The sequence below is a fragment of the Glycine soja genome, chromosome 11 (genome assembly GCF_004193775.1).
Source record: "Glycine soja cultivar W05 chromosome 11, ASM419377v2, whole genome shotgun sequence".
NCBI classification, from domain to species: Eukaryota; Viridiplantae; Streptophyta; class Magnoliopsida; order Fabales; family Fabaceae; genus Glycine; species Glycine soja.
This window is the reverse complement of record NC_041012.1, coordinates 10,612,459-10,631,996: the sequence shown is the minus strand read 5'-3', so window position 1 is coordinate 10,631,996 and position 19,538 is coordinate 10,612,459. Positions and strand designations below refer to the sequence as shown.

The 19,538-nt window shown below is 31.0% G+C and overlaps 3 protein-coding genes across 4 annotated transcripts; 2 read left to right on the top strand and 1 right to left on the bottom strand.

The window, feature by feature from the left end:
- The first annotated feature begins 341 nt into the window (after positions 1-341).
- On the top strand, positions 342-1,952 carry LOC114374583 (mitochondrial import inner membrane translocase subunit Tim9). Its single transcript, XM_028332244.1, has 2 exons — positions 342-616; positions 1,589-1,952. Exons 1-2 carry the CDS (start codon positions 522-524, stop codon positions 1,773-1,775), a joined length of 282 nt encoding a protein of 93 aa, XP_028188045.1. The 5' UTR covers positions 342-521; the 3' UTR covers positions 1,776-1,952.
- Positions 1,953-5,941: 3,989 nt separating this feature from the next.
- On the top strand, positions 5,942-9,519 carry LOC114376287 (probable serine/threonine-protein kinase PBL9). Of its 2 annotated transcripts, XM_028334341.1 has the most exons (7): positions 5,942-6,195; positions 6,313-6,381; positions 6,830-7,194; positions 7,665-7,800; positions 7,883-8,025; positions 8,121-8,244; positions 8,799-9,519. In XM_028334341.1, exons 2-7 carry the CDS (start codon positions 6,348-6,350, stop codon positions 9,233-9,235), a joined length of 1,239 nt encoding a protein of 412 aa, XP_028190142.1. In that variant the 5' UTR covers positions 5,942-6,195; positions 6,313-6,347; the 3' UTR covers positions 9,236-9,519. The 2 variants fall into 2 exon arrangements, with proteins under 2 accessions (XP_028190142.1, XP_028190143.1); XM_028334342.1 differs by having other exon boundaries at positions 5,942-6,381.
- A 2,414-nt stretch (positions 9,520-11,933) lies between these two features.
- LOC114376937 (serine/threonine-protein kinase PCRK1-like) lies at positions 11,934-14,874 on the bottom strand. Its single transcript, XM_028335277.1, has 3 exons — positions 14,082-14,874; positions 13,063-13,185; positions 11,934-12,820 (listed from the first exon to the last, which is right to left on the bottom strand). Exons 1-3 carry the CDS (start codon positions 14,718-14,720, stop codon positions 12,242-12,244), a joined length of 1,341 nt encoding a protein of 446 aa, XP_028191078.1. The 5' UTR covers positions 14,721-14,874; the 3' UTR covers positions 11,934-12,241.
- Between the last annotated feature and the right edge of the window lie 4,664 nt (positions 14,875-19,538).

Sequence of the window (19,538 nt, the reverse complement as noted above, 5' to 3'; positions counted from 1 at the left end):
ATAATTAACAGCAATCAGTTTAATATGAAAATTAAATAAAATAATAAAAGGTTTAAAATCAATTTACTAAAAAACCATTATTAATTTAGGCTGAAAAATACTCTTAAAATAAGTAACTACTTTATTTTTGTATATATTGAAATTAAGATTAATATTATATATATATATATGTATAAATATTAAATTAATAGTAAATTTATACGGAAATATATTTCAAATATTATATCAAAAACATATTTAAAGTTTCAGTGGTGTTTAAGTAAGTTTTCTATTACTAGTATCATTTTTACTTTTTATGAACAAGATACAAAAGGGGCAAAAAAAACAAACACCCATGATACGTGCAACGATGCGTTTAATTTAGATCTCAAACCCTGAATATTGGTTAAGTGGCAACTGGTGGTGTGACCTATATATACCATCTTGTTCAACTACAGAATTAGGGTTTGGTTTCAACCGCAGAACAAAATCACAGTTTCTGGCAAAACCCTTTTCGAAGGTGACCAATCGGTGGATCAAACATGGACAAGAGCATGTTAGCGGATTTGGATTCGCTTCCTGAGGCTGATAAGCAAAGAATGACTGTCATGATCGATCAGCTCCAAATTCGTGACAGGTTCTAATCTCTTTCCTACTTAAGCCTCTAAGTTGCTACATTTATTCGTTTTGCGCTTTCAAAACCTGCAATTTCATTGTTGTGTGAGCGTGTATGTTTTGAATCGTTGACTGGTTACTTCCTTTTAGATTTCGGGGCTTCATACTATGTAAGTTATGAGCAGCACTATTGTTTCAAATCTCTGTGTGTGCTCTTTCTATGAAGCCCATATAGTGAAGTTCCCCTTAAAACCAGCGCAACATCTGAATGTTGCTTCTGGACGTTTTGGGAACAACATTTTGTTAAAAGAGAAGCCTAGGTATGATAAGATGGCTACAAATAAGTTCCATTCAATCTAATTATAACCCCTTTATTAGTCTCCATTTTGCTTTTGTTTTTTTTTTTGTTTTGTTTTTAGAAATGAGGATGATTGAACATATAAAATACCTGTAAGCAAGGTTTTGCTGTTCTGCTGCGATACTTGACACTGCAGTAAATTGTGGATAAATGAGCTACAGTGAGCCCAAAAACATTGATGTTGCAGCCGAAATCGTGGCTGTGAACTGTATTTTAAAACCAACAAAAGGTTGATTCAGGTTGTAAGAATTGGGCTTATATCCCCACAAGGATGGGAGTTTCAGTCCTGCCTCCAATGTGAGGATGTTGTCGGTGGATCATTTGTAAATACCTTTTGGTGAGACATGTCTTGGCCCCGACAAGTCCTCGGGACTCAACTTAAATTTTTCTTAAATAACATGGGAAAAAAAGATTGTGACATTTTTGCTGTTTATTTTCTCTGATACTGAAATGTAAATGTTTCATGTTTGAACATATAAATTACCTTTATGTTTTGGACCACAACATTGGAGGGATGATTGTTCATTGCTTGATGAGGGGTAACGTTGTCAACAGTGACATAGCTGTTGCTTGTTTAGTTGAGCTTTTACTTGGTATATGATGGGGATCCTGATTAAGATTTATGTTTCATTACAGTCTGAGAATGTATAATTCACTGGTTGAGAGATGCTTCAGTGATTGTGTTGACACATTTAAGCATAAATCCCTGCAAAAGCAAGAGGAAACCTGTGTTCGAAGATGTGCAGAGAAATTTCTGAAGCATTCTATGCGGGTTGGCATGAGGTTTGCCGAGCTCAACCAAGGAGCTGCAACACAAGATTGATTTCTGTTAACTTCTTCCAAAAGAAAACTGTCAATTTATTGTTGTTATTATTTTGAATACAGTTCGTTTACTTACATTTTTGGCCTTGAAAAATGAGACACTGTAGAGAATACTAATTTGCTATGGGTACGCAATAATTCGCGCTAAATAAATTCATGATGATGCAATCACACTGAATCCTGATTGGGTGGTTTATTTGCTACCTAAGGTCCATTCCAGGCATAACTGCTCCATTCTGCTGTGTAAAAGGAACCAAATTTAAGCAGAGAACTTTAGCCACCAACTGATTTGGATTAGGTGCATGCATTTATGGTGGTGTTGTTACACCTGGTAAAATGTGTCTCCATCTATCTCAGTTTGATATGCAATTGGTTTGCAAATCATGCATGGCTTTGATTTGATCCATTTGCGTGGAGACCGAACAATATTCATTTTTACCGCAGCAGTTTTTGATTCACCGAATACAAATCTTTAACTAGCCAGTTAGCAAATTGGAGGTTGTTGCTGCAAACAATTTCTTTTTCCTGTTACACTTTTTACAAGGTTAAGCTTGATCAGCATTATACTTTTTTTTTTTTTGTTATAGAGCATTTTTAGGCTAATCATTTTTCTTCAGTTCGGCTCAAAAGTCTTTGTTTCATGATAATTATTTGGGCCTAAAAATGGGATGTGGCCCAAATGAGTTTTACATATTAACAAGGGTTTAGATATTTCAAGTCATTTTATAGTTTGGGGAAGTGAATTGGAGATTTATCTAAAAAAAGGTTCTTGCAATTTTGATTCAAAGTATCTAAATAACATTTTTTTAAAGCCACTTCTCTAATTTTGTTACACAAAAATCACTACGTCTAAACATATTATGTGTTCAGTTGCGCATTCGCAACTCACATTTTGCCAAATTTTCGCCTTCAATTCTCAAGATTTACGCAAAAACTAATTGTATAATTTGCTGTCAACTGAATCCGTGTCCATATTTTTGACACAGCCAAACAAACTGTTAGTTGGTAATAGCAACGTTTTTTTTTACTAGAGGTAATACCAACTTTATGAACCAAATTAATTGCTTTGTTATGGCAAGGAGTCAAGGACCAAGTTGACCAGTGATGCTAATCTTTTACTGATTATAACAAGGGTGTAATGTTATGTAATGACAGTCATCAAATAATTTTATATTGTCATTAACAAATTTATCTTACCTGATCAATCATGATCGGATGATTATGTAAAAAATTTTATACTATATAATTCTTTTTCTCTTATAATAATTCCATTTGTTTTAATACAAAACCACGATATACCCAAAAAAAAAAAAAATTAAAGAACTACTTAATTACCTAGTATTGGTGCACTAAGTTGTTAGCATGTTTTTAAGGCATAATTTTTGTCTAATGTTGTTGCTGAAGCTACTTGCCCAGGAAAACCCATTCTAGCATTGGCATTTTTAGGATTTGAACATGTAACCGTATGAAATGTGTTTCCTGCACTTGTAGTATCCGTGTTGTTTAGCATTTGCACTTTGTTTTTAACCTACTGGTGAAATTGCTGTCGACCATACGTCAATGACAGTTGTTTTGATGACAGTTGTTTTGATGGTATCACATATGTACCTCTATTTTTTTTTCAAATAAATTTATAGCATGTATCTCGTTTATACTTTATTCAAATAAATTTATCCGCTTACTGGTGGTCTGCTCATGATATTGTTTAATGTATTTTTGGTCATGTAATTCCATTAAAATTTAATTTTAGTTCTTACACTTTTAAATACACTATTTTGATCCTTAAACTTTTAAAACGCATGAATTTAATCTGAAAAAATGATCATTTGTATTAAAAAAAAAGACTAAATTTACATATTTTTTAAAGTCTAAGATCAAAATAATCGATTTGAAAATATGACGTAAAATCAAATGTTATTTTTGTTTTAAATATGCTAATCAACCTATTTTCTCTGGCGTTTTCTCTCACTACATAATTTCACATGTTAAAGAAGACTTGAATTATTCTTTAGAGAAGGAGAAACACTGCATAGACACCTGCCCAAGTCCCAACACGTAAAATTAAATGAAGCCAAATATCTACCTTTTCAGTAGTTTAAGAGTACTACTTCATTGCGCTTGAAATTAGTAAGAGTGTTAATCATATTAAGTTTTAAACTCTCTATTATAATATCTTATGAAATGACTAATAACCAACATATATTTTAATTAATTATTTTTTGTATTGTTCTATATTTATATAATATAGGCTATATTTTATAAGATTTTACTACTCAAAAAACTTATTTGACTATTCAATAAATAATTTTTTAGTATGTTTTAGCGTTTCTTGAAAAGTATTATTTTTAAAAATGTTAACTTCTAATTTTTTTTTATATTTTCTTTTATTTTTATCTTTAATATATTTATTAAATTTTCTCCTTATCATTTTTAAATAAATTATAATTTTATTATATTTCAGTCATTTTATATTTATCAGTTATTTTAATAGTTAATTTTACGTATAATTTAATAAATTAACTCTTCAACTTCTAGTTACCAATTATCAACTTTCAACTTTTGGTTTCTAATTAATTTTTAGCTTCAAATTAATTTTTTAAGACATAATTATAATAAGAATTCTAAATCAGGCTAGAACTAACATATTATACACAACCAATTAGTATCCCAGTTTATTTAAAGATTTAATTACTTATTTAATTTTATAATTTTATTATTATACCTTTTAGTCTTTATTATTTTAAATTAATTTTTTTAGTTCTTATAATTTATAATTTTTTTTAATTTGTGTAGTTTGAAAGTAATTTTTTAATCTTTATAATTTATATTTTAATTCTTTTTTAGTTTTTATGATTTGAAAATGATTTTTTATATTTTATATTTTAATTTCCTTTTAGCAATTTAGAAGAATATTAGTTTAAATAATAATTTAACTATTTTTTTAAAATATAGCAATTTAACAAATACCACGAGGGTATTTTATTATAATTAAAAATGATGATAAAATGAGGATATAGAAGAAGACAAATGGCGGCGTGTTCATCATCACTTTCGTGAAGTGTCGTCGACATCAAGGACCAAGTGGCAAAAGACGAAGGGGTCCAATTCTGCCCAACATGCAGACAAAACAAGGAAGCTTACTTGCTAGCTAGAGGCTAGGCTATACTATAGAGCATTTTAGTACGGTCCAAATTATTATGGGCAGAGAACAACAAAACAAAAGCCGAACCAGGAAACCTTCTATCACCTTAAGATGGCAACAAATCAAATAATCCAGCAAATACGAACCTTATTTATGGGTGTGTTTGCTTTAAGGAAAATAAACCTGAGAAGCAATTGAATTAAGCTTTCTAAGGGATAAAAGTTGTGAGATAGATGTTTATTTGGGGTCAATTGCACCTGTAATTTTGTGAAGAAAATGTGAGTCTCCCAAGTAAAAACTTTCACCCTAAAATGTGAGATGAAAGGAAGTGAAAATGTTGACCGGTGAGAAACAAGTTTCATTTTACCCAAATGTTTGTTTGGGGTCAATTGCATCTATAATTTTTGAAAAAAAATGTGAGTCTCCCAAGTAAAATCCTTCATCCTAAAACGTGAGATGAAAGGGAGGGAAAATGTTGACCGATGACAAACTAAGTTTTATTTTATCAAAATTGTCCCTAATAACACTTCTCGTGGCCCTGGTAAAATAAGTAACTCACTTTATACAGATTCAACATTTCATCATTCAAATTCTAATATTCTAACCTTTTTACCTTATTAAATAACGTAAATCTTGTTTAATAAAACCAGTAGAAATTAATAAATAAGTACAATTTTATTTTATACTTTATTTTTCTGGATAATACTATAACATGGCTGGCGTTGTGTGTTGATTTATGGAATGGTGTGACATCAATGATGTAGCAGAAGAAAGAATTTTCAATGACTTCAAAAAATGATTGAGGGCCCTGCTTCACTTAAAACTATCTTAAACAGTTTTTAACTTAAAAATAGACTTACGTATATAAACAGCTTTTTTTACTTAAAAATTAATTAACTTTAAAAAAATATCTAGACAACTTTAACTAGATTTTTAAAGTATTTTTCTTAGCTTTAATTATAAGTTCATAATTCATAAAGGCTGGACCAAAAGATGGCATGCAGCGCAATGGCATAGGCGCCTTCCTTCGTCCTCTCTATCTCTATATGTCTTTACTTATCCTTCCAAGCTTTTATCTGAATCTTTGGTCAACTTGTTCTTTAACTTCTGAATAATCTCTCTATCTCTCTGGGGACCACACATCACACTACAACCACTAATATTAATTAATGCCTTCCTTAGTACATATATCTCAGCACGCTTTGTGTCTCTCCTCTCCGGCATATCCTTTCTCCTACCTTCTTCCTCTATCCCCTGACTTAACTTTGCTACCAAACAGGTTCTTCTTGGCCTTTTCTTTTCTTCATCCTTCATGTTTTGCCTTCTTTCCAATTCATTATCATGGTTTTTGCTGGTCCTGATATATGACCCTTCTTGCTTCTTTCCTGATCTATAGGCAACAAGGCTCAAGGAACTAGTATTGTTTCTATCATGGGAGTTTGTTTGAGCACCCAAATTAAAGCTGGTACATTTTCCAATGTTTTGTTTCTTACATGCTGCTGAATTGAGTTTAGATCCATGTGCTTTTGTGTTGATTGATTTTGGTATTCTCCATTTTTATGTCACTCTACTTCAGCTCCTTCTCATACCCTTTGGTTTTAACTAAGCTTGGCTTACTTGCTAGCTCTTGTAGTTTTATTTAATGGTTTGGTTTGTCAACTAGACTCTTTCAGTTGTTCTTTTATGCCAATTTTCTCGTTTCAATATATTGACAACTCCTCCTCCAGTGATTTCATCTAGTCTTAACCTTGGGAATTTGACTGTTTTCTCCATAATGTAATCATATGATTCATTGTCTAAGTACATCCAGTTTGTTAGCTAAGCGAATTAATGTTACATATGTGTGATATATGACATATAGTTGATGAAAGTTTAACTGTAATTTTATTGATATATATATTATATCATCTCAGGGTTAAATTCAAAGCATGTTAGTGCCGATGCAAAAGATCACAGCAGTCCAATTAGCAATAAAATTACAAAAGATGTCAGCACACCAATCAGTAAAGTCTCAGAGGTATCAGTGCCTCAGACTCCTCGGATTGAGGGTGAGATCTTGCAGTCATCCAATCTGAAGAACTTTAGTTTGACAGAACTCACAGCTGCCACAAGAAATTTCCGTAAAGACAGTGTTTTAGGAGGAGAAGGTGATTTTGGATCAGTTTTCAAGGGCTGGATTGATAATCAATCACTGGCTGCTGCCAAACCTGGCACTGGCGTTGTTGTTGCAGTGAAAAGACTTAGTCTGGATAGCTTCCAAGGTCAGAAGGATTGGTTGGTGAGTTTATATTCTTCTTTAACCCCCTTTGATTTGCTCCTGCTAATTAAGAAGCAAACACTGGCTCTGTTACATGGTTACCTATTAATTATGTTTTGAGAATATTTTTACCTCATAGACAAGGCACGTTATGACTCATGAAGCAAGTCTCGAGGTGCCTTATCTCGTGCATATTTCTTTTCTAAGCTAAACTCAATTTGTTTTACATGACTACATTTTAAGCGTGTCATGATTTGTAAAGTATAAATAATGAACAAATAATACATGTACCTTATACTGTTGTTGAATCATAAATTGTCTTCTTGACATTTTATTAAAAATGATTGTAAATTTCTGTATACTCGGAGTACATGTCTATTAAATTCATAATTAGTTAATATTGTTATGAATATTTGGAAAACAAAGAAGAGTTTAAGTGCTACCCTTATATGGGATGGGCTTACATTGTTTTAATTTCTTTTCTATGTTAGGATGAAGTAAACTATCTAGGCCAGCTTTCTCATCCTCATCTAGTGAAATTAATTGGGTATTGCTTTGAAGATGAAGACCGACTTCTGGTCTATGAATTTATGCCTCGTGGTAGCTTGGAGTATCACTTGTTCATGAGTGAGTTCTTCATCTCCCATCTTTTCACATTGTTCAATTTGTGAAGTGTGCCTAATATTCGAAATATTAATTGTTGTAACAGGAGGCTCGTATTTTCAACCTCTTTCTTGGGGTCTCCGTTTGAAAGTTGCTCTTGGCGCTGCCAAAGGGCTTGCATTTCTTCACAGTGCTGAAACAAAAGTGATATACCGAGATTTCAAGACCTCAAATGTCTTGCTGGATTCAGTATGTGTCCTTACACACACACATGACAATGTTTCATGAATAGAGGAAATTATAAAGATATCATATCTAAAGATTCCCTTGTTGATTTGATTTAGAATTATAATGCAAAGCTTGCTGATTTGGGGCTGGCAAAGGACAGACCAACACGTGAGAAAAGTCATGTCTCCACCAGGGTAATGGGAACCTATGGATATGCAGCTCCTGAATATCAAACCACAGGTATTAATTTTGCGTTTAAATAATTATTTATTTAGTCTCTAAAATTGGCACTACTAGTTAATTTGGTTCTTGACATTAAAAAAAAAGCATCAATTTGACCTTTTTCATTATGAAAAGGCAAAGTAAGCCGTTGATTATGATAAACTATTGTGCACATTAGGGACCCTTTAACTTCATATTTCATTTTTATTTTGAGTACATAAATTTATTCAGGATTTAACTTCATACTATCATTCTAGCCAATGGGGTTGGCGTATCTGATCAAATCTTTCACTCGCACTAGCTGTGACTTGAGTTTGATTCTATGAATCTTGTTGAAATTGGTGGTCTTTCCTAGCCTTGTAAGAAGACGTGTCTTCCTTTAATCTATACTTTTACACTACCCAAAAAACAAAAAATCTTTATATCATTCTGGTTACTTACTAGAGTTAGCCTAGTGAGAAAGGATTTAGTTAATTTACTCAAGATAGAAGCTAGGTTCAAACTTTGTTGCGTTCACTGTACACTAAAAAAATTATCATTTTGGCTAATGACTAATATCTATGTTGGTGAAGGAAATCTGAGTGCCAAGAGTGATGTCTTCAGTTTTGGAGTAGTCCTGCTGGAAATGTTATCTGGCAGGAGGGCTGTGGACAAGAATAGACCATCAGGACAACACAATTTGGTGGAATGGGCCAAACCATACTTAGCCAACAAACACAAACTTTTGCGTGTGTTGGATAATCGCCTTGAAGGCCAATATGCATTAGATGAGGCATGTAAGGTGGCTACCCTCTCTCTGCGATGCCTTGCAACAGAATCCAAGTTGAGACCAACCATGGACGAGGTTGTCACGGATTTGGAGCAGCTGCAGGTTCCCCATGTGAATCAAAATCGTTCTGTGAATGCCTCTCGCGGTCGTAGAAAAAGTGCTGATGATTTTACTCATGGTAGAATCGCCACAGCTTCTGTTTCCCCGCTCTCACATGACATTGCAAATACACGTCCTTGAAAGCTGATGCATGTTTCCACATGAACTCAAACACGTTCATATCATGCACACATGCTATCTAATAGGTTTTACGTATGTATATATTTCAGGTTCTGTTTGTAATATGTAGTCAAAATAGCTGGAACTACTGCAGGTACTGTCTTATTTGGCTCTGGTTAGCTCAATTTTGTTGTTTTTTATATTGGTATAAAGTTTTCCAACTTTATTTTGTTACACTTGCAATGTGCAGTTTTCACATATATAGAACTTGAAGCAAAACTTATAGTTGATTTCTTTCTTGTAAATATAGGCATATATAATTTTGGACAAAGCAAAGACAATGACAGTCCGAGATATGAATTTATATCCTGCAATGATATTTTTTTCCCATCATGATCAAAGGAACTGTAGGGTAGATTTTGTTTTCCAATATGGTCATATATATACTCTTTATCAAGTCATGTCACAAATATCTTAAAAACCATAGGCCCATAGCCTTGGCAGCTAATTGGCGGAACTACACCACGGTTTACTGCAAGTTGCAAAACCTGAGTCATTGAGTATGGATAAAGCCACAAACGTTTACAGGATTATCCCCTAGTATGTATAGAACTAATTAAGTGTGAACCTTTACATAATTGATAATGTTCTTTGCTTTCGGGGTTGCTAAGGACTAGTAGATGTCAAGTTGTGCTTGATTGAAACAATCACAACACAAGTGGGAATTGTGGATAACTCTTTTCATTCAAATCAAAGCCACTGGGACCATTTATCGTGTGACATTAATCAGAACGACTAGTTGCATGATTCGCGATCAATTGAATAAGTTTTGGGCACGCTCTGGGGCATTAATCAACTCTGTCTATATCCAACTTCATGATTTTCTTGGTACAACCATAAAGAATAATGAGTGATAAATGAAAAGAGTAGGTACATAATTTTAACCAAACAGATGTAACCTCGTATTTTCCATGTTTTTTAAGTTGTGTTCAACTCTGTCACAAAAGTTGTCTGTAAAAAAAAAAACAAGTGCTAATCTAAAGATAGTGGTTATCCAGAACCTGGTAAATTAATTTTTCCAAAAAAATAGAAAATAGTAATTTATTAGAGTCTTGATTTTTTTTTAGAGATATTAGAGTCTTGATAAGTATGAAGTATCCCTAAAATGAATTAGTTTTTCCATCAATTAAATGTAAATTTATTACATTCTTAACATCTTGCGTGTAAATTATTTTGAAGTTTTCATTGAATGTAAATTTATTACATTCAAACATATTGCTTGTAAACATCTATCTATTTTTGAAATTTTGAAAACGATCAATTGAACGAACTTATTAATGCTTACCTTACTTTATACCTGTCACTTTTGAAGAAAATTTATTATCTGTCAGTATTGAAAAAATATATATTTCTATATATATTATTTTAAAACTTCAAAATATTATTATCATTTTCTCAATAATACCCACAAAAAAGAGAGAAAAACAATGATATATAAAATGTCAAAATAATAAACAAAAGAGATAAATAACATACTAAAAATATTACAAATAATCTTAATATAAATGTGGAAATTAATATTTTGAGTAAATTACACTAATGACCTTCTGATTTACTCATATTACACTCATCACCCCTCTTATTTTGTAAATTACTTCTACCTCCTTCATGTAACGGTGTCAGGTAACGTTTAACATTTAAAGTTGAATGACGGATATGTCCTTGTCTACTTTTGCAAACTCAAAATTGCCCCTCGCTTACACCTGTAACAAAACCACCGAATCCTGAAGGGTTTTCAAAACGGATTCTGGGTTTCCAAGGGTGTGTGCCTCAGCCGCAGTGTGACCTTTTTGATCGAGTTTGTGTCCCGCCACAATGCCCGCAACGCCGCGGACCAGATGCACCGCAAGGTCCTCAACGGCAGGATCTCACCGCCACCATCGTCGCCGATAACGGCTGCGCCTCCGAGTTCATCCGCAAGCGCATCGACAACAACACGGTGCTTCAAGTGCTCCAATTACGTCAAAATGCATACAATGAAATTGATGCTGCATAATTTTTCATGACTTTATGATCATTGATTAGATTATCAAAACGTGTTTCTTTTTCTAAAGATATTGTGTTGCATGTTCTAGCTATGAGTTAGTTAATATGAATTTATCTGATACAACGGTGGCTTGATCGAAAGTTTTACCCTGTTGCTGCAAAAAAATAAAATTCAACATCTTGTTTGAGTTGAGAGGAAGAAGATGAAGAAATTTTGGAAATAATTTCATTAAAAGTCATGTGCAACTCACATGTTTGGTTTATGTTAATGAAATTCACGGTATTTAGGAGAGAGGAGTACCAATGTACAAAAGCTTAAAATTTTGGGGGATTTATGGAGGGAGAAAAAATGGAGGAGTGTCAAGTATAATTAGAAAAAACCACAGGATGTGTCAGTGTAATTAACTATTTTTTTTTCTTAATTTGTATACTGTAACCTTAACAACATATAAAAAGACAGCAAAGAAGTATTCAAATATTTATACTATATAAGTGAACAGTAAACATTTCTACGAAAACCAAATGAAACATACAAAAAGTCAAACCGGTGTGCTATCGCAGTAATGACATCTTGTTTTACTAATAGAACATTTACCTTTTGATAGAAAACTTGATACTAAACATTCATTTTTTACACTAAACAGTAACCTGCAAGTTGAAAGACTCAAGCGAGTATAGCTGAAATGAAACATTTAATTCCTTTTATTACCTAAATACTTATTCATTTTGAAGACTAAATTCGATGTTAGTTTTGAGAAGGCCAAATCATTTAACAAATTATAGCTTTCCTCAAAATTAACCTGTACATACAATTATTAACTGATACAAAATTGGATATATACCAGCTTGTTGTTAACTGTGTGCCTGACAATGTTGATTTCACTGACTGAAAACTATGTGATCAACAAACATTGCGATTAGCAGGTGACTGTAGGGGAAGAAGATTTTTCTTTCCAAGATATACAGGTCACTTATCACCATTCACCAAGTTCTTACTAGCCCAGGTGCCCAACTTTTCCAATCTAACCTTCCAATAGACTTATTTCTTAAGCTGACAATATCTTTCAATTCAAAAACCTTCTTCAGGTAATAGTTCCCTTGTTTAGCTGAAGGTTCAGGTTTAGTGTTCTCTACAGATAACTTTTCTTCTTTTTCTTCTCCAATTGCTACTACAGCAGCTTGGGGGATTTGTTCATCCTGAGGAACAATCTCATTAATAATGCTTCCAAGAGACTCAACCACCTCGCTCATTTTTGGACGGGACTTTGGCTGCTTCATGATGCACTTGTTTGCTAGAATTGCAAGTTTATGAGCTGATTTGATGCAGTATTGTCCCTCAAGTCGGGGGTCTACAATACGATAGAACTTCCTAGGATCAGAAACATAAGGTCTTACCCATTCCAAAAGCTTTTGCTCATTTTTTGGTAGGTTTCTCTCTACAGCTCTCCTCCCAGTGATAAGCTCATAAAGAACTACACCAAAGCTCCACACATCACTCTTAGCAGTTAGCTTACCAGTCTGAACATACTCAGGTGCAGCATAACCTATGGTGCCGACAACCTTTGAGAAGAAATAAGTCATTTATTTTGCATGACAGCAAAATATCAGGAACAAAACGAAGATTCAGACTTCAGATTATCATTGTAACTTTTTATAAATTAGATTCATTCACATTGAATATGGTAAAATATAGTTAATTTACTCAATATAAGCTGCCAGCAGGCACACTATTCTGATGTTACTACTATGATGCAATATTGTCAATATAATGAGTTTTCTCAAGAGTATAGACAAATTCTTACTGCTGTTGAAACATAGCCAGACCCTTCTGAGGGTCCTTGCCTAGCCAGTCCAAAATCAGAAAGCTTTGCATTGAAATTCTCGTCCAGCAAGATGTTGGATGTCTTAAAATCCCGAAATATTAGCTACACCAGTAAGAATGGCAATCATTAATAATGTGTTTCCACAAAAATTCTCAATGAATTTTAGCAGATGTGAAATGCTGTAAAAGATATTCACAGTACAAACCATCCACAACCACAACCATAAAAACGAATTAAGTCATGCCAAAACCATATGGAACCTATTCTATCAACCATTATTAAACCTAAAAAAGCCAAATAGGAATGTCCAAGTCACAAATTTCTTGAATCTTGACCACCCTTATATTTCTAATTCAACCTAAAGCCAAACAAAGAAAAAAATCAATCCTTAACATTTGCTTTACCAACAAAAAGTTCACAAACAGCACTTCAAATTAAAACTCATTAATTGAATATCCTGAATCCTGATCAATGATTTGCTGCCCAGTTTGGTTGCACATTTGGTACACCCAGATGCAAATTTCCCCACCTAATAATTGTACCTTTGCTCTTGCTACGTTCTCGTTTAATTCCGCATCTAAACCATCTCTCAAACTTAATTCTACACATGAAACAACTTGTATTCACTTCAACAATAATAATGTACCGCAGAGGCTCCTTGGTTCGCGAAGGTGCGAGGGAGGATAATTGTACGCAACCTTTCTTCTGCATATGTAAAGAGACTGTTTTCAGACTCAACTAGTTACCAAGTCGCAACTTCACCGTTGTATGAGGGCTCACCTTCTATTTATGACAAAAACTCTCTTCCATAAAGATACCCATCCAATTGACATTTAACCAAAATCAAGCATGCAAATGTTTTAACCACAAAAAAAGACCCACATGTTTTCTTTTGAAATCAAATCACATAAATGACCACATAGACAAAACCTAAATAACCTGACTAATACACACACGACAAAGGCAAAGAAAGAAACAATCCATGACAAACACTGTACCTGAAAATCCATTTCCTCATGAAGATACGCCAAACCCCTCGCCGCATCCTGCGCGATCCTCAACCTGGTTCCCCAAGGGATTATCGTCGATGGCACTCTTGCAAGGAGATGATCCTCCAAGCTCTTATTCGGCATAAACTCGTAAACCAAAAGCCTCTGAATCCCTCTCTCATCGTCTTCGGCACAGTACCCAACCAACTTCACCAAATTAGGGTGCTTCATGACACCTAACAGGTTCACCTCGTTGATCCACTCCTTGTGCCCTTGGTGGCCGTTGCGGTTCAGCTGCTTGATCGCGACGTCGTTTTGGTCGAGGAAGCCGCGGTAGACGGAGCCGAAGCCTCCCTCGCCGACGAGGAGGGCGCGGCTGAAGGCGCGCGTGGCGGATTTCAGGTCGGAGAAGGAGAAGAGACGGAGATCGTTGGCGCGGCGCTGCGCCAGGAAGTGGTGGAAGTCCACCGTGTCGGAGAACTCCGTCGACTCGGAGTCGAAGTGGGAGCGGCTGCTGCTGCGCGTGTCCATCAGGCTCAGCGAACGAGCCCACGACACGCGCGAGGTGGAGCCGCCGCGCGAACTCGCCGCCGCTCCTCCCCCCACGGAATCCTCGTCTTCTCCGTTTGAGAAATAGAAACACTTCATTTTTATCAGAAGAAGAACATTCCACACAGTAAAATTGCCACTCAATGTTTCATTGTTTTGTTTCAGAATTAGACAGAGGAAGAGAGAAAAATATTAGTAAGAAGAAGAAGATCGATAAAATACAATGCTTTTTCTCCCCCTTATTATTTCGGTTTGTTTGGTTTTATGTTTTACTACCTCTATCGTCATTAAATTTTATACTTAATTTATTACATTAAATTAAATTGGTCAATTTGATGACATAAAAAAACTGTAAATTCAGTAAAAAAAAAAAACTGTAAGAAACGTAACATTAAGAGAAAATGGATCCCCACTAGTGGTCGAAAATAAGTAAAAATCTGGCAAAAAAAAAATATTTTCTATTTATATCCAATTATTTGGTTAAAACGTAATATATTTATTATATTGTCAATATTAATATTATTTGTATGAAAAAACTGACAAAAATAATGAATGTAGTGTAATAGAAATAGTATTTCAAAAGAGTAAAGTGAAACTGTTTATCAAATTGAAATTGAAAAATAATAGATAAAATGTATTTTAATATGATATAATATTAGTTTTAGGAACACTAAATTTAAGTTTTTAAATAAACTTTTAAGGTTAAGTCTTACAAATGAAAAAAAAATATGAAAAAGTAAAATTTCATTAAGTATGATCAATCAAATTTTTTAAGGAATACTACTGATAACGGACAAAATTAGGAAATATTTCATATTTATATTTATTATGTGGTAAAAAAAATCATAATAAAGTAATAAGAAAATGATACGTTTTGGGTAAACCAATGATACGTTGTGGAAGAATAAGAAAGAAAACGAAATGATAACAAAAGGAGAGTATATTATACGAGAAGTGCCATTTGTTTTTTGTTTTTCTTTGTTTCCTTATAGACTAAGAATCGAAAACTTTAATGTTATTTCACAAATATATTCCATTTTAAATTTTAAGACGGTCAATTTTGGTTGTGAAAATATTTAAATTTATACAATTTTAATTCAGGACTTAATCTTGCAAAACATTATTTATTTAAATCTTTTAAACATATTTTTAATAAATGGGTGAATAACGTTTTATAAAATTGCAGGAAAAAAAACGTTTTATAAAATTAAGACTAAAGACTTTTTTTAGCTTAAAGACTTCTATTCATAAAATTAGAGTGTTTATATTAGAAAATCTTCTCTACATACAAATTAAAACAACTATCTCATATGCTATTTTTCAATAAAAATATTTTAGGTACTTTTCTTTAACAATGCTATTTTTATAATAAAAAAATCAAGAAATCAAAGTGACAACTTTATACTAAATCTTTTAGTTTTTCGTATGCAAATCTTTAAAATCAAGAAATAGATTAAAAATAAAATGAGAACTTTATAATTAAAAAGTGAAACAAAGAATGCAATTAAAAGTATACATGTTTGCTCTTAAAAAATATTAAATTATAATTTTTATTTTTCTAATTTTTTAAATTTATGATTTTGGTTCATTTAGATTTTAATGATAATATTTGATTCTCTTAATCTTGTAAATTAATTATTTTGGTCTCTTGATAAATTATTAACAAATAATTGTGATTAATTTAATTATTAAGTTAATGATAAATTAATCAAAACTGTTAATTATTAAAAATTATTGATCCTAATTTTTAATAACATTGTGTTCCTCATTTTTTTTTTTACAAAAAATATCTTTTACCTTCATTGTGGCATACTACTTCATTGATAATAATATCATATTAAGAATAATAGTCTTTTATTAAAGTTTTTTAATGATTAATAATTTTTATTTAATTTATAATTGATTTAATATCTCTAATAATCAATTATTAGTTAATAATATATAAGAACCAAAATCGTAAATTTATAAAACTAGAATGACCAAATATTATAATTAAAAATCAAAGAGACAAAAATAATAAATTTGGAAAACTAGAAGAAACAAAATTATAATTTAGTAAAAAAAAGTATACATGTCCTTGAGAGAGGGAGAATAAAATAAACTATAATTACAAGAGAGGACAAAAAAATAAGGGAAATTTTCGTTTAAATTTAAAATATATGTATTTACTTACTTATTATTTTTTAAAAAATATTAAAAAGGTAGAAAAATGTTATTTCTACGATAATTTATACAATTAAGAGAGAAACCAAAAGGAGAAAGAAATCTATTTTAAAAAAATATGAAACACAATAAATGAAGTGAGAGAGAAAATTAATATTGTATAACTTTTTTTATCAAAATATTCTATAAATTATTGCATGACGAATACCATGTCTGAAAGTTGTTCATAACTACTTTCTCTCCCTAATAAAAAAAAATATTTTTAAAAAATATTTGTTAATAAATTAATGAATAAGGAATTGTATTTAAGATGTGAAAATTATAATTATTAATTTCTTAGAATCACATGTAAAAGGTAGAAAATCATATTCAAATCTAAAATTGAATATTTAGTTTTGGTTTATTATTTTTTAGCCTCTAATTTTTTGGATATTTTTTGTCCTTGAATTTTTTTTTACCGATCAACATTTCTTATTTTTTTTTCCCCATTATTACTGTTAGTCTCTTAACATTTTTTTATCTATGATGGAAAAAAAATAATCACTAAAAATAAAATTCCTAAAAGTGGAAGGGAGTGTATTAAATTAGGTTTTTAAAAGATTATTTTAACATAAAGATGTCTTGTGGATTTTAAAGATTATGTAAAAATATTATGATTTGTCATATTTTTTTATAAGATTTTTATGATAGTTTAAATTTGAGTGAATTTATATCATAACAATTTAAAGGATATAAAAAGACTTTATAAATTTATAAGATTTGAAAGGATTATGTGATTTTTTAAAAATATATACAAAATTATAAGAATTAGTGAAAAAATAATAAGAAATGATAAAATTTGGATAAAAAAATAAAATTAATATATATTTTTTTAAAATCATTTAATAACTAAATTGATTCTAGTTTTATGTCCTCATATATTAACATTTTTTGTAATAATATTTTCTCATTCTCACCTTTAAATTTAAGCAATGGATTAAAATTATAAGTTGATTTTCTCTTTTTTTAATTATTATAATTATTTCATGATAAATCTAATGACATGTTTAAACGAGATAGGAAAGAATGGTGAAGGTAAAAAATTTATAAAATGATTAATAAGTTATGTTGATAACAAAGTTAAGGGTGACAGTTACAAAAATAATGTGTTGAGTAAGTGATGAACATAATTTAAAGAAAAAATGATTAATTTTAACACATAAGACAAATATTAATTTAAAAATTAAACGAAAAAATGTATAAGAGAGAAGTATATTTAACATTTTGTTATTTCAAATTAATAAGAGAAAGATATATGACATACACATATTTAATAATATTAAAGAGAGAAGAAAAAAGTATGTGTAACGAGATGAAGAAAGGTTGACAATCAATATAAAAAAAAAATGTAACAAGATCTTGAGGGTCTGAGTCATATTGCTTGATAGATATTTTATATTAAAAATTTGATGAAATCTATCTTTAAAAATAATTCATCAAAATTTATATATTTTTTAATACAAAAAGACTTTTTTATAACTTATAAAAAATCCTAATTAAATATTATCAAATTTTGTTATCTCGTTAAAAAATTTTAAAAATCTTAATTAAATATTACAAAATTTATTTATATCATTTAAAAATTCCAATTGAATATCATAAAAGAAATTATAAAAAAAGTCTTTTAAAATTTGATGAAATTTTAATTGAATACATCCTCTCAAGACTTAAAAAAGATATATATATATTTTTTTGGGTAGAACGTATTTTATTTGTCATCACCGTGAACTGTGGCTGCTGTCCATGCGATTGGTGTGATTGTGACTGCGGAGCCTTCAGATTTAATTCAACAATAATTATCTTCAGCACCAGACACCATTGTGGGGTCCATATGATGGAATAGCTCAAATGAGTGTTGCGAAATTTTGCACATATTTTGCCTTTCTTGACGCCGTCTTCCCTTAGATGACACCTTTTTTTCTTTAAGTATGAAATTTCAGTTGGGGTACTTTTACTTATAAGCTATTATTTTGAATAATTTATAATCAAATTTCCCTTAAAATAATTCAGCTAGAAAATTTGGTTTGAAGATCGAAGAAAATCAAACGTATGCTAACGAACAAGACTTTTCCTGACCTTATTTCTAATAGTAAAAATAGAAATACAATAAATGTATTGACTTTTGAAATTTGTTACACAATTAAAAGCATGAGAGTTTATCGAAAATAGTTTATTTTCCATTAAAGCAATTCTATGTGTCAATCAAGTTTTTTTAAAAATAAAATATGTATCTTATGTAAGAAACTGTTTTTTAACAATATAAAATAATATTTTTTGAAGTAAAAATAAAAAAAAAATATAAAAGTGTAAATTTTTTGAAATTTTCTAGAATTTTTATTTTAAATAAAATTGTGCATAAATTTTTTATAATAATATAACACTATTAAAAAAAATAATGTAAAAACTATAAAAAAAAAAGTTAAAAAACTTAATAGGAAATTTTCATTAAAAATATTGAAATGATGATAAAGACATAAGAGCTAACTTTTCTTTTTAGAAAAAAGAAAACTGCAAGAGTCCCATGGTCTTAAAGTAATATAAAAATATAAGCCGCCATGCGAAACTACAGGAGGAACAAAATAAAAGTCTAATTAGGTGTTCTCTCTTGAATAACTATTTTTTGGGGTTTTTATTTAGGTAAGTTTTTTATGGAGCACAATCGGCACAACAACGTGCAAATAAAAGCACACACCTTCATAAAAATCCTTAAGATTT